The sequence below is a fragment of the Rosa chinensis genome, chromosome 6 (genome assembly GCF_002994745.2).
Source record: "Rosa chinensis cultivar Old Blush chromosome 6, RchiOBHm-V2, whole genome shotgun sequence".
NCBI lineage: Eukaryota > Viridiplantae > Streptophyta > Magnoliopsida > Rosales > Rosaceae > Rosa > Rosa chinensis.
In genome coordinates, this window is record NC_037093.1 from 48,409,866 (window position 1) to 48,424,481 (window position 14,616).

At 36.4% G+C, this 14,616-nt stretch overlaps 2 protein-coding genes and 1 long non-coding RNA gene across 5 annotated transcripts; 2 read left to right on the forward strand and 1 right to left on the reverse strand.

Moving 5' to 3' along the window:
* Positions 1-560: 560 nt before the first annotated feature.
* Positions 561-2,899, forward strand: LOC112174631. 2 transcript variants are annotated; one of them, XM_040509383.1, is made up of 2 exons: positions 561-1,548; positions 1,738-2,899. In XM_040509383.1, exons 1-2 carry the CDS (start codon positions 597-599, stop codon positions 2,799-2,801), a joined length of 2,016 nt encoding a protein of 671 aa, XP_040365317.1. In that variant the 5' UTR covers positions 561-596; the 3' UTR covers positions 2,802-2,899. The 2 variants fall into 2 exon arrangements, with proteins under 2 accessions (XP_040365317.1, XP_024168200.2); XM_024312432.2 differs by having other exon boundaries at positions 1,741-2,898.
* Positions 2,900-4,871: 1,972 nt separating this feature from the next.
* LOC121049831 lies at positions 4,872-5,407 on the reverse strand. The gene is made up of 3 exons (XR_005801429.1): positions 5,268-5,407; positions 5,051-5,182; positions 4,872-4,947 (listed from the first exon to the last, which is right to left on the reverse strand). It is a non-coding gene; the product is annotated as an uncharacterized LOC121049831 (long non-coding RNA).
* Positions 5,408-9,777: 4,370 nt separating this feature from the next.
* LOC112174055 (vesicle-associated membrane protein 721) lies at positions 9,778-12,044 on the forward strand. 2 transcript variants are annotated; one of them, XM_040509557.1, is made up of 5 exons: positions 9,778-9,814; positions 10,751-10,892; positions 10,987-11,107; positions 11,211-11,273; positions 11,530-12,044. In XM_040509557.1, exons 1-5 carry the CDS (start codon positions 9,793-9,795, stop codon positions 11,671-11,673), a joined length of 492 nt encoding a protein of 163 aa, XP_040365491.1. In that variant the 5' UTR covers positions 9,778-9,792; the 3' UTR covers positions 11,674-12,044. The 2 variants fall into 2 exon arrangements, with proteins under 2 accessions (XP_040365491.1, XP_024167523.1); XM_024311755.2 differs by lacking the exon at positions 9,778-9,814 and adding an exon at positions 10,436-10,588.
* Positions 12,045-14,616: the final 2,572 nt, after the last annotated feature.

A 14,616-nucleotide genomic window follows, 5' to 3' on the forward strand; every position in this document is an offset into this window, starting at 1 on the left:
TACGAATGCAGTTTGTAAATGCTACTGATACAGTTCAGAAAAGTAACTAACAGAATAAAATAATTCTACATTTGCTGTTTTGTTATATATTCTTTGTTTTTTCCTCTTGCCTTTTAATTCATAGCAAAACTAGAAGCTGATTGATAGACTGATAGGTTCGCGGTGCAGCGGCACGCTGCTGTCTTCATTTTTCATTATAATACCAATTTTTGTCATGTCTTCATTTTTCCTTTTTGATTACATATAGTAGCTTTGTATAACTATTATAGTGCCTTTATCTTTCTGTGGTAGTAGCTTTCTTTTCCTCTGCTAGTATTCATTTTCAATCTGATTCCAGTAGCTTTTCTGTTTGATATTGCGAATAGAAGCTAATTATTCTTCCTCTAATGTGTAATTGCAGTAACTTAGCCATGGATGCAGAACCTTATGCGAGGTGCACGTATATGTTTGAGACGATCATGTTCGTTCTTGATATGAAGCATACGTTTAATGATATTGTGAGGGAGGTCTCTATGGGTTTTAATAATTTGAATCTTGGTTCATTCTACTTGAGGTATTCTTTCCCTGGATATAAAAGCTGTGTGTTATCAAGTGATATGGATGTGAAATTGATGTTTAGGTGTATGTTTGATTTTAAATTGAATTCTGTTGATATTTTGGTGAGGGATTCTAATGGGAGCACCATTTTGGTGCCTTATTGTGGTGAGAGTAGTAGTTTTACTTCTGCAACAACATCTTTGGATGATTTTTCATGTGCTTCTTCATGTTTGTCAGTGGGTTCAAGCAATATTATTGATGCAAGTGAATACTTGGGGTGTTATAGGCCAGAGGCTCCAAAGAGTTATCTCACTCATGAGTGGCAGGGCTTTATAAGGCATGAGGATCAAAAGTTCGAAGGGGGAGTGTTAGAATTTAGGGAAAAGTTGACCAAGTTTGCTATTGAAACTGGTTTTCTTTTCAAGTACACACGGAATACCTCAAGTCGTGTTATTGCAGAGTGTGCTAAGAGATATTCTGATGGTTGTCAATGGTCTATTCGCGCTTTGAAGAACACGGTGAATGGATTTTTCTACATAAAGAAGTTGAATAATGTTCACACATGCAAAGGAGTTCTTAGGCAGCAAAAGAGTAAGCTTTTGGGGTCTCATGTTGTGAAATCGGAGATTGCTAATGAGTTGAAGTCCAATCCTCAACTCAAGCCTAAAGAGATTGTGTCTCATTTCAAGCATTCTTTTGGTTTAGATGTGTCTTATAGGACTGCTTGGTATGGGAAGGAGTTGGCTAGAAAAGCTGTCCATGGTCATGATGGTGACTCATATTCTCAGCTGCTTTGGTATCGTGATGCTATTTTATCTAGTAATCCGGGCTCTTATTGCATATTGGAAACTGATCCTTCAAGTAATCGTTTCGAACGTTTCTTCATTTGTTTTTCTGGTTGCATTGAGGGTTTTAAGTCATGCATTCCGCTTCTGTTCGTGGATGCGGCTCATTTGAAGAGTAAGTATAAGGGATACATGCTCTGTGCTACTGGAAAGAATGGAAACCAAGGTATGTTTTATTTTGTGTCCTCTGCTCTGTGCTCAGTATCTTGGACGGTAGCTTTATATACCTGTGATAGTATATATCTATGCCTATGACAGCATCTTTCTGTACCTATATCAGTAACTTTTAAAGGGTCAGTAGCTTCTGTTTCAGTTTCCATTTTCAAATACTAATTATTTGTTTTATCTTTTTTTGCAGAGTTCTTCCCCTTTGCATTTGCAGTTGTAGATTCTGAAAATCATGCGAATTGGGATTGGTTTTTTGATCATCTATATAACATCTTGTCTCCACAAGGTAGAAATGTGACTTCTGTTACTGATCGACACAGCGGACTGTTGAATGCTGTTTCCAGGGTATTTCCAGATTCTCCTCATTCATACTGCTACTACCACCGTAAGGAGAATGTTAGAGGTGTGTACCGAAAGCAATCTGGAAATTATTTTGTTGACAAGATTGTGGAGGAATTTATGAAAGTTGCTTATTCACCTACATTAGCAAGCTATAACTTCAACTTGCACAACTTGAAGAAAGAAGGTGGTCCGCCTATTGAAGAGTTTCTGCGATCTTTGCCGTTGGAAAAGTGGTGCAATGCGTTTTTCAAAGGAAACAGGTATGGTGAAATGGCAAATAGTGTTGCCGAGTCATTTAACAATTGGACTAGAGATTTGCGTGAGCTTCCTATATTTGAGATGTTTGAAGGCTTAAGGGTTAAGGTTATGGAGAATATGTCTGAGAGGAAGGTTGCATGCAAGAGGTGGACCACTATTTTGTGTCCTCCAATGGAGGCTTTGTTGAAGAAATCAATGGATATTGGGCGGCATTGGGCTGTTAGTATGTCTAGTGAGACTGTTTTTGAAGTTCATTCTGATAAATCAGTGGCTGTTGATCTTGGGAACAGCACTTGCTCTTGCCGTCAATGGCAAATTAATTCATTCCCATGTTCACATGCTCTTGCTGCAGTCCAAAAGGTTGGAGTGGAACCTGTGTATAGTTACATTGAGCCGTTTTACACCTGTCAAAGCTACATGGATTCCTACACGCATGGTATTCATCCTATACCAAATATGGAGAAGTTTTATGAAGATGCAGCTAGTTCAACTTCTGTTGTTAAGCCTCCATTGGTTAGGAGGCCATCCGGCAGGCCAAAATCTGTTCGAATGAAGTCTGCAGCAGAAGGAGGCACGAGGAGGCGTATCAAGTGTGGCCGATGTGGTGAGTTAGGGCGCCACAACAAGATAACGTGTACTGCGCCAATCTGAAAGCTGGCAGTAGTACATGAACAGATGGTGTATCTTTTTACAACATTAACAGTAGTTTTATATAACAATTTGAGTGTCTTTCCATACCATTTGGAGTAGCTGTTACTATACTGTCATTCTTTTACAGAGCAGAGCTTTTACTTGTGTTGGCAACTGTAAATGAACAGAGTATCTTTATACAACATTAACAGTATCTTTTGATCACCCTTGCAGTATCTGTTTATATGATTGGGAGTGGCTTTTAGTGATGATGTAATAGCTTTTACCATATTGGCATTTTTTAACATTGAGAATAGCTTTTGAGATTGATGTGTAACTTATGAGTGTCAATCCATGAAACTTAAAAAATTTCTACATCCACAGAAATTTTGTCTAATGGTTTTGACATAACTTTCAAATCAAACCTGGAAATGGACATTAAAGAAGAAAACTAATGCTGAAAGTAACAAAATAGACATCAATTTCCATCCAACATTAAACCTGAAAATTAAACATAAGGCTACTGTTAACAGTTCTTAAAGCCACTGTCAGTACTTCAAAATACTACTGTCAGCCCGACGTCATTTTCATAGCCTAAAAAAAAATCTATGTCAACGTAAAGGTACTGTCCACATATGAAAATCTACTTTCATTGCCTAAAAAATCTACTGTCAGCACTGCATAAAGCTATTGTTTCCGATTATCATCTAACGCCTCTTGCCGCTCCTTGTTCTTTTAGTGGTGTACGTGAACTCCTTGTCTTCAGTAGCCTTCCTTTTTTTGTTCTTGATTCGATCCACCATTGAATTTCTCTTTACAGATTGCTTCTTCCCTTTCTTCATCTTTTTAATTGGTTCTGCTTCAGGTTCTGCTTCTTCATTAGCAGCTTCTTCTTCAGCAGCAGCTTTTTTCACCCTTTCCATTCTCCTTGATCGTTTCTTTGTTTCCTGTTTCTGAGAAGACCTGCCTTCTTTATCTTTTCTTATTGATGTGTGCTTCTTTCTGGTTGTTCTCACCTCAGGTTCTTCTTCTTTGTCTTCATCATCATCTCCACCATCTTCTGCATCAACTCCTTCTCCACCCTCTTCCTCACCATCTTCACCATCGGCTCCTTCTCCACCTTCCTCACCATCTTCACCATCAGCTCCTTCTCCACCCTCTTCCTCACCATCCTCACCATCACTGTTACTGTTTTCTACATCATCTTTCCGTAAATCCTCTTGAGAATCCAACATATCTTTCTCCAGTAGCTTTCTTTCCATTTCCAGCAATTCATTTTCCAGATTGTGTATCATTTCTCTCTGCTGCTCAATGACGTCCTCCAAGTTCTTTTTTTCCTTCTCAATGGTTGTAAAAACTTTCCACTTCTTCAACAATTTGTTCTGCAAGATCTGCATCTTCCTTGTTGCTATATTGTCTTCCTCAAAGGCTTTGTCCAACATCTCCCAAAATCTATCATTCTGCCTTGCTAGCTTTTCATTCTCTTTGGTCAACTTCTTCAACAAGCCTTGAGTTTTCTGGTTTTCTTCTTGTGAGAGACTCATCTGAGTTGTTGCTTCTTCCAACGAGCCTATTAAGTCCTTCATTCTCTTCTGACTTTCTGCTTCTTCTTTTCGCCGTTCTTGGGTGGTTTTCTGGTGCTGTATCAAAAAAAAAAAAAAAAACACATTAAAAAGCTACTGAGGTGGTTATAAAAATCTACTAACATAGCTATACAAAGATACAAACTTGCTCAGAATTGATTAAACGAAACTGAAAGTTTGTTAGCTACTGATTTGAATACAAAAAGATACTCAAAAATGGTAAAAGAACTGACATAATCATACGAATCTACTAACTCATCCATGAAACTGAAAGCTTCTAAAATTTTTAAAAAGCAACTGATGAGCTTAAAAGAAGCTACTCAAACAGTTACAGAAAACTACTAAAATTTTCAAAGAAAATTAATTGGGTATACATCACATAGGCAGAGAAAGCTACTAATTAACCTAGGCAGAGAAAGCTAGTAACCTAGGCAAAGAAAGCTACTTACCCAATCTCCAAAAGTTGGAGTTACAAAGTCTTCCTCCCTCAGCTCTTCATCAGATGCTACTCCTCTGTTTCTTCCTCTGATGTCATTCATTGCCACTTCCAAGTCTTCATCTGTCAGCTTTCGGTCAAACATTTCCTATTTTTCATCAAACAAAGTACACACAATGTTAAAGACTAGAACAATATATTTCTAAACTGATTTCTTATTGCAAATTTATTCTTTATTTTTCTTTCTTTACCTCTATCTGCTCGTTGGTTAGTTTCTCCATTTCTTTGTGCAGCTCGACGAGTGACCATCTTATGAAATTTGGCGACCCTAATTCATTTCTCTTGATTGCTCCTCCCATCTTTGTCTTCTCAGCTAACCAATACTGTTACACAACAATAAGAAAAACATTAATTTTGAGGGCTAAATCTACTGATATGTTAATGAAACTAACAGTAGTCGTTACTTACCATGATTAGCGGCAAACAACCTGACAAATTGACATCTTTGTCTTCCTGCTTCTTACTTAGACCATTGTGCAGGTGGTCTAATACTAAGGTTGCCCATGAATATCGTCGCCAAGAATTCCATTCGGTACAAATTTCTACCAACTTCCAGGACAATGTAGAACCTGAGGTGCAGAACAAGAAGGATACGAACAGACTCATGACGATTAGCGATGCCACCTCACTTGCGACTTGATTCCTTGTGTCTTTCAAAGATTCGGCAAGTGCACTATCGACCATCGCTTTTGTCACTTTCTTTGCATCTCCAAAATACTTGTCGATGATGAGATTCTTCGTTGGCTTCTGGTGATGCTTGTTTAGCTCGAATGTGACACCTTCCAATCGCATTCCAAGGCAGATAGCTACATCTTCACGGGTTATTTTCAGTATCCTTTCCCCAAGCAGAAACCCTTTCTGATTGATGTCGTATGTCTTGACCATTCTATGAATGTCCTCATCTACTTTTCTGCATTCATTGTCTTTTAAAAGCCCATGATGGAAGACATAAATGATCTCCCAGAATGGTGTCCTATTCAACCTCAACATTACATCTGGACTGATCATCCCTTTGTAGGTTTTCATCTTGTCATTGAATGACTGTAGACTTGCTCTATACTGTGGTGTTCGGTCTCTATGTTCAGCCATTTTTCCTTCTGCAAGTAGATACCAACAAAGCTACTGAGGCTACAAGCAGAAAATTACAAACAACAAAAATGCTATGTTACTGCGAAAGACTATGAAACCTACTAGCAACGAACACAAAAGCTACTACCATAAACTATGAAACTTACTAGCAACAATCACAGAATATACTAGATATACTACCATAAACTATGAAACTTACTAGCAACAATCACAAAATCTACTACCAGAAACTATGAAACTTACTAGCAACAATCACAAAATCTACTACCAGAAACTATGAAACCTACTAGCAACGAACACAAAAGCTATTACCAGAAACTATGAAACCTACTAGCAACAATCACAAAATCTACTACCAGAAACTATGAAACCTACTAGCAATAAACAAAGCTACTAAGGCTACAAAAGATACAATAACAACAAAAAAAGCTATGAAATGTTACTGCAAAAGCCCACTAGCAACAAACACAAAATCTACTATCATAAACTATGAAACTTACTAGCAACAATCATAGAATATACTACCAAAAACTATGAAACCTACTAGCAACAATCACAAAATCTACTACCAGAAACTACGAAACCTACTAGCAACAAACAAAGCCACTAAGGCTACAGAGAGAAAAAAGCACAAGAAATGTTACTACCAGAGAGAAAGCGCCGACGGAGTTGAGATCGAGATAGAGAGAGGCGCCGACGGAGAAAGCTACTGAGAGAGCCTACGGAGAAAGCTACTGAGAGATCTGACGGAGAAAGCTACTGAGAGAGAGAGGCGCCGACGGAGAAAGCTACTGAGAGAGAGAAGCGCCGAAGGAGAGAGCTACTGAGAGAGCGCCACCGACGGAGAGAGCGCCACCGACGGAGAGAGCGCCACCGACGGAGAGAGCGCCGGCGATGGAGAGAGCGCCGCAGTGACAAGTCGAGTCGATATCGGGATCGAGAGAGAGAGAGAGAGAGAGAGAGGCGGTTTCTGATTCCAAATGTCCTAGAATGTGAAATTGGGTCTGTTTAGATAGCAGTGGCAGAGCTGTAATTTCTTTTAATTTTAATGTTTAGAATTTAACACCAATTCTAACCTAGTGGCCTTAAGAGAAAAAAAATATTTAGTGGCCTTAAAGATAAACAAACATTGAAATATTCACTTATCTGTAATTTTCTCTTCATTATATGGGTTTTTGTCCCTTTACCCTAATTTCAAGTTTTTTAATTTTAATTTTATAATACTTATTTATATAACTAAAAATACATAAAGACTTAAAAGAATAATAAATTTTAATATAGAATATTTAATAGTCCTAAAAAATCATAACATGCAAACTGGAACCATCGTTGCCCCTGTGAATATGTAGATGGAACTATCTAAACTGATGCATCACTGTCAATATGTAAATTGTGTGCATCATTGTGAATATGTAAACTATGTAAACGAGCTACTGTCCTAACTTTCTAACATAATGAATAAACATGACTGCATGAAACATGTTACTTTCTTCCATCCCTTCATTGCTTATTAACAATACCTGTATATTCAACGAAGGCTCGGCGGCTTTAAACTAATGATACGATATTCAATGATCATATTAGAAGCCCAGAATTAGAAGCAGTTTACCAAATTCACGATCCAACCTAGTGAGGATGGGAAAAAGTTATGATCAAAGATGAAACTTTTGTTGAATGTTTCCTTCTTCTTTCTAATTTAAGTACGGTGCAATTAGTTTTTGCTACTGGATTTGATTGTTGACATTATTTATTTACATTCTGGAATCAATGGTGAAACAGGGAAATTGCACTGAATGATGTGTTGGCTAGAATAAAGGCTCTGAAAAAATCAAGAAAAACGAAAGAGTACTTGAGGAAAAGAGTTGTTAGTTTTGAAACTAAAGGATCTGGATCCTCTCCCTAGCACTAGGTCGTCGTTGTTTATCCTTGACTTCTAATCTTAGTCGTTCAAATGAAATCTAACAGCTAGTAATTTGGCAGCTCAGTTAAAACCATTACATTCTTATTAAATATTATCTTTTAGAGAAACACCACTACTACAATAATATTAATAGACATCACGTCGATTAAATAGCTTGAGATTTCACGCAATGCAAAAAAATGTTCTAAAAATGGTTTGTGAAATTCTGATTTTGATTTGTATAATTAACATCGTCTTTTTACTGTTGGATTTGATTGTTGAAATTATTTGTCTACATTATGGAATCAATGGTAAAACAGGGAAACTGCACTGAATGATGTGCTGGATAGAATAAAAGCTCTGAAACAATCAACAAAGAAAACGAAGGAGTGTTTGAGGAAAAGAATTGTTCGTTCTGAAACTAAAGGATCCGAATCCTTTCCCTGGCACTAGGTCATCCTTGTTTATCCTTGACTTCTAATCTTAGCCGTTCAAAGTTCAAACAAAATCTAATGGTTCATAATTTGACAGCTAAGCAAAATTAAAACACTACATTCTCATTAAATATTATATTTTAGAGAAACGTGCCCCATGATATATTAAGTCTCTCTCTCTAAAAAAGAACTTGTTGAGAGTGAGAGAGGATGAGTGATCTTGTAAAGATTCAATGCAATGTTCTCTAAAAAATTAATATTTAATGAAATTACAATGTCTCGCTAAGCTGTCAAATTATTATGCATTAGATTTTGTTTGAATGACCTAGATCAATAATCAAGGATAAACAAGGTCATCTTCATGCCAAGGAGTGGATCCGGATCCGGATCCACTCAAGTTTTGTTTGTCACTAGAAATGAGGTTCTGTTTTTGGTTTTTCCATGTTTTATCTAGCATATTTCATTTATAACTAAAAAGAATTACAACTCAAGGAGCATAATAAGGCCCCATGAAAACCACCACAACCGGATAAGGAAAAAATAGTACCTCCCTCAATTTGAGTCAACTGCAAAGACGGATGGAGCCAATATGTAGAAAAAGGAAAAGACAATGTAATCATTGCCACACAATGGGCGGCTTTATTGCGCATTACATACTCTAGGAATAAACACAAGATTGAAAAATGATTAATTATCTCACAGGCTTTATCTAGAAAAGCTCCTTCATCTCTTAGGGCAACTCCAACCATAGGGTTTAAAACTAGATTTTGTTGAATTATAAGACTTGTTATCTCCAACAATGTTTTTTAGGGGGAGTTGGTCCTAAAATTATAGGACTTGGGCTCATTCTCAAGTCTCATATTTGAGACTTTTCCAAGACCAAGACTCGGATACTGTTCATGAGGCCCAACAAATGGGTTATTATTTGCTTTTACTCAAATTGACCTTATTTAATCTGATGGCTCAGATTTGAGGAAAAAAAGTGATCAATACCTCTTATTAAATCAAGGGTTATTATTTCTATTTTGTTCCAAAAAAATTTAAAAAATTACCAGAAAATTGAGGGGAAAAAAAATACCTATTGGAACAGTAAATTGTGGGAAGATAAACCCATTCTTTTTTATTTCCTCACACCAAATATCATCCGTCTCCTTCACAATTGTTTACCTTATTTAACTATATTAACATACTTTTGATATAATATTTATCAACATTACACTCATATTATATTTTAATCAAGAATAGTGAAAATAGCACCCATATAGCACCTTATTGTTAGAGATGAGAATTAAGTCATATATGAATAGTGCAACAAGGGGGTGCTAAAATGACAATAGCACCCCCAAATAGAGCCTATGGTTGGAGTTGCCCTTAGATCCACTGATTGACGGGGTATCAAACCCCGGAATAAGCGAAATAAAGATAAACTTCATAATTTAACTGATTATTTATAATAAGTGTTTCGTTTGATCCGAGTCATTGACTTGAATAATCCTCATATGAGAAGAAAATGAATGATATATTGATTTTAGGTAAAGCGTATTAGATTTCATGATGATTAGCTGGAGTGGGTTTTGATTTTCTTATTGCAGTTTGTCAAACCTATGCTATCCAATTTTAGGTTCCTTATAGATGGCTTGAAAAATTTTCTGCAGCCAAATGAGCATAGTTTCTATTATGTTTGTCACAGCTAGTAATACTTGTGCATTTCAGTGGCTTGAGAATCTTGTGCTGTTTGTTTTCTGTTCAATTATAAGGTACTTAAAGGTCGTACGATATTATATTTTTTGGTCATTGCTTACATATTTGAGGTTTAAGAATTATGCAAGGGTGAACTAATGTTTTTCATGATCATAGACACTAAATTATTGAACTGAGGTTTATTTATGGGCATTTATATGATTATTGCAGCTGGTTGTGAAATTAACGTTTCACAAATTCATATGCAAACCAGAGATGCTTTTTCCTTTTTTGATTTAGTCTTATGTAACTCGCATCTATAGTGTTGTGACTGTTGTCGCTAGTTGCTTTCTTGTCACCAAATTGGTCAAAAGCTTACCACCACTAATTATTCATTGTAAAGCAGTCAGTGTCATTTTAAGAAGCCGGTGAAATTGAGATGTAATGATAGAGTACTGAGAATAGCGGTTTAGACTAATCTTGTTTCTGAAGAAGTTGTCTGATGCATGGCCTTGAACCGTAGTTTTATGAAGTGCAAATTCTAAAGAAAAGGACTACCTAAAGCTAGTAGTTATAGATGGTTTCAGCTTATTGGTCACGAAAACAAGAAGACAATTTCATGTTGGGTAATTATTTGTGATGATATGTGGTATTTATAATATAAGAAATTGATCACTGTAAATGCATGATTAGGTAATAGGATCTCTTTATCGTTTTGCTCACCTCTTTGATCTTTACTACATTTACTGTATATGAGTTGAACTAACTTCAGCCTTTGAATGCCACAGCGTACTGTGTAGTTGCAGTTGAGGCTCTTGGTCGACAAGTTCCTATTGCCTTCCTTGAGCGAATCAAGGAGGATTTTACCAATAGATATGGTGGAGGAAAAGCTGCAACAGCAGTTGCAAATAGTCTGAACAAGGAATTTGGGTACTGTTGTTTTATCTTTTCATTCATCAAATGGAATGTGCCTCTCCTTTGCTATAAAGTTTCCAATGTCACAATTTTGGTCCCAATTATATAGGTCTAAGCTGAAGGAGCATATGCAATATTGTGTGGATCACCCCGAGGAGATCAGCAAACTTGCTAAAGTGAAAGCTCAGGTCTCGGAAGTGAAAGGAGTTATGATGGAAAATATTGAAAAGGTATGGCTTTGATATCTCTTTCCATAGTTAGGTAACAACCTAGAAGTAGGGATCAATTTGGTGTTATGTGTGTAGACATTTGATTGATGGTGTTCCCTTGCAGGTTCTTGATCGTGGGGAAAAGATAGAACTTCTGGTGGACAAAACAGAGAACCTCCGCTCACAGGTCAGAAATTGACATCTTTACTTATTTTGGGGGAAAGTTGAGTTATTTTATTGAAGACTCTAATGGTACAAACAGAGCAACGCTCTCAAAGTAAATTGGAATCAAGTAGTACAAGTTTAGACTTATCATATGTGTAATATATCAGATGTCAATAGCCAATTCAATAACGTATGATCAGCTGAACTTTTTCAATGGTATTTGTAATCCTAATTCTTCTATCATATGCTGTGTTGCTGATTGCGATGGTGTGATGCAGGCACAAGATTTCAGGCAGCAGGGAACCCAGATGAGGAGGAAGATGTGGTTACAGAACATGAAGATCAAGCTGATAGTTTTGGGAATCTTAATCGCCTTGATTCTCATTATTGTTCTATCTGTTTGCAATGGTTTCAAGTGTTGATGAATGCTTAGGACTCTTTTGAGGAATTTGGTGGAGTTTCTACTGCTGTTATCTACAGTGCCGGTCTATGTCTTACTATTTTTGGTTACACACTCCACCGTCTGGCATAATTCCTATTTTAAAAGACAGCTTGTATAGTTTGTATCCGTGAATTCTTTTCTATATTAGTCTCTTGGATGTGTGAATGGTTTTCGATTCCCTTTGTTCCTTTGAACTTGTGTTGTAGCAAAAAGAAATGGTAAATCATTGTGATTGGTTTCAGATTTGTTATTCAACCATAGCAGGTTGATCATAGGAAGTTTCAGTTGCATCACTTGTGCTTTGTAAAACCCCAAAAAGAGGTGTAAGTCACCAAACGGGGTTTTTCAACTCCTAAATAAAATTTCCTATATGCATTTATGCCAAAACCAAAGAGTACATCAATGAAAAGTCATGAAAATATTACAACTTGTGTTTTTGTTTGTCAACGATCAAAATAGGTCACTTTTTCATTCCATGTAAAATTTCCGAAGTCAAGGTAAGTTGTTCCATGCTCAACTCAGTGCCGGCTTTGTTCATCGCTTGGACGAACAAGTCTCTTATATCTTCATGTCTAATTGTTAAATCTACATGATGCAACAACCAACACATCAAACACAAGATCATATCATACAACACATATACAATATCAATTAAACCAGCTGCACAACATCCATACAGAAACTGCAGAATAGCTTTTATAGTGGTACTAGGACTCCACCTGGATCATTGACGCTCTGTATCCCTGCAGAAACAACTTGACCAAAGTTAGACATCTTGAGCAACTGGAACTGAGAATGAATAGCAATAGAACTAGAGCAGAAAGCCTTCTGTATGTCAACACCAAAAGCTTCAGAATGGGGCTGAACAATATGCTTAACAACGGGTGATGAATACAGGGACTTTGCTCCCTTTATATATTGGCCAAAACCACGAGTTAGACTCATCCCATAAGGAGTCCAACACTTCTTCATGTTTATCGAGATAGGAGACTTAGAGTTTATCACAAACACTTAATGTAATTCAGGTTGATTACAAATGAGTTTCCTACTTCTACTAGGAGATATACACCCACGTAGATAACTGGAATTAGAGTTATATTCATGTACTTCTTGTTATTTACATAAGATTAAATCAGCTGGTTTTATCTCAATGTGATTAAGATAATGTTGAGTCCACATATTCTAGCATTCTCCCACTTGGACTAACATTGTCTGTACACAACACAACTGAACTAATAACCCCATATAGACAACAAACTGAAGTGTGCACTGAAATACACAAAAACTCATAGCTCATTCAGCTTGGTCAATTTGCAGAAAATAACGCAGAACCTCAAACCAATTTTGATTAAATAACCAGATTGATTAAAGATCACTAACATCAAATACTGCAATCACATAAGCTCAAAGTGATAATAAGAGCAAAATTTGGATAAGTATATCTACCTGCAAAAATCCAATGCTCATAGTCCAACAGAATGATTTTGACAACTCAAAATCTTAACAGCAAAACTGAAAACACTAGTGAACTGATATTTGCTTAACTGAAAACTGAAGCTACAAAATTACTCAATGCAGAAAAGTTCACTTGATAACACACACTGATATTTTAAAGTTCAAAAAACTGTAATTTGCAAGACTGCAGAAAATAAAATAATGCTGAAACCAAAAGAAACACATATATGAAATACCTCATTTTATTCAGAAACTGCAGTATCAAAATTACAAGCAAAAACAAAACGACAATAACTGGAGCAAGAATCCTATTACACAAAATAAAATTCTAAAAATTAAAATTGGCTCCCACTGAACTCAAGCCTCCAATTCAGATAGAATTCCCATGTTCTTGGTGTGCTTCTGAAAACTTGTAACTGATAACGCTTTAGTGAAGGGATCTGCTAGCTGTGACTCTGTATTTATGTTCAAGACATTTATCTCACCATGCTTCACTCTTTCTCTAACACTATAGAATTTTAAATCTATGTGTTTAGAGTTGTTGGACCTCTTACTGTTTTTACAAAAAAATACTGCAGCCTCATTATCACAAAATATTTTCAATGCATCTGAAACAATTGAACTTAATACTTTAGTATGCAATAGAAAATTTTTGATCCACAAGCCTTCACAGACTCCTTCATAAATGGCTATGAACTCAGCCTGCATAGTGGAGGTTGAAATCAATGACTGTTTCATGGTTTTCCATGCAACAGCCCCTCCTGCAAGCATGAAGACATAACCAGATGTGGACCTTTTAGAATCTGGATAATGGCCTGCAAAGTCTGAATCAGTATAGCCAACTAGTTCAAGCTTCTTAACTTGTCTGTAAACTAACATGTGAGATTTGGTTTTCTGCAGATATCTAAGTACTTTCTTTCCTGCAACCCAGTGTTCATGGGTAGGATTAAACTAAAACCTAGATAAAATTCCAACTGCAAATGACAAATCAGGTCTAGTGCAGACCTGTGCATACATTAGGCTACCAATTAACCTAGCATAAGGTTTGCTTTCCATATCAGACATCTTCCCCCCATTTTTAGAATTTTTGTTTTTGGACAGTTTGTCACCCTTTGTCATAGGTGCATCACCTGAAGCACAAGATTCCATACCAAATCTCTTCAACACTTTTGTGATGTAATTGTGTTGAGATAAGCCTAATAAGCCTTGTGACCTGTCTCTCTTAATTTCAATTCCTAAAACATAGGATGCCTCACCCAAATCTTTCATGTCGAAAATTTTAGACAGAAAGGCTTTGGTATCTCTAAGCAATTTAAAGTCAGTACTAGCTAAGAGAATATCATCCACATACAGTATAAGAAAAATAAAATTACTTCCAACTATCTTAATGTATACACATTCATCCACAATATTTTCTGAAAAACCAAAAGATGAAATTACTGAATCAAACTTCTTATACCATTGTCTA

Excerpts from the sequence above, each read along its gene's own strand:
- LOC112174631 (XM_040509383.1), top strand. The coding sequence starts at position 597 with ATGGATGTGAAATTGATGTTTAGGTGTATGTTTGATTTTAAATTGAAT. Across the intron at positions 1,549-1,737 it reads TGGAAAGAATGGAAACCAAG|CAGAGTTCTTCCCCTTTGCA; the intron begins GTATGTTTTATT and ends TATCTTTTTTTG.
- LOC112174055 (XM_024311755.2), top strand. The coding sequence starts at position 10,540 with ATGGTTTCAGCTTATTGGTCACGAAAACAAGAAGACAATTTCATGTTG. Across the intron at positions 10,893-10,986 it reads AGTCTGAACAAGGAATTTGG|GTCTAAGCTGAAGGAGCATA; the intron begins GTACTGTTGTTT and ends CCAATTATATAG. Across the intron at positions 11,108-11,210 it reads TGATGGAAAATATTGAAAAG|GTTCTTGATCGTGGGGAAAA; the intron begins GTATGGCTTTGA and ends GTTCCCTTGCAG.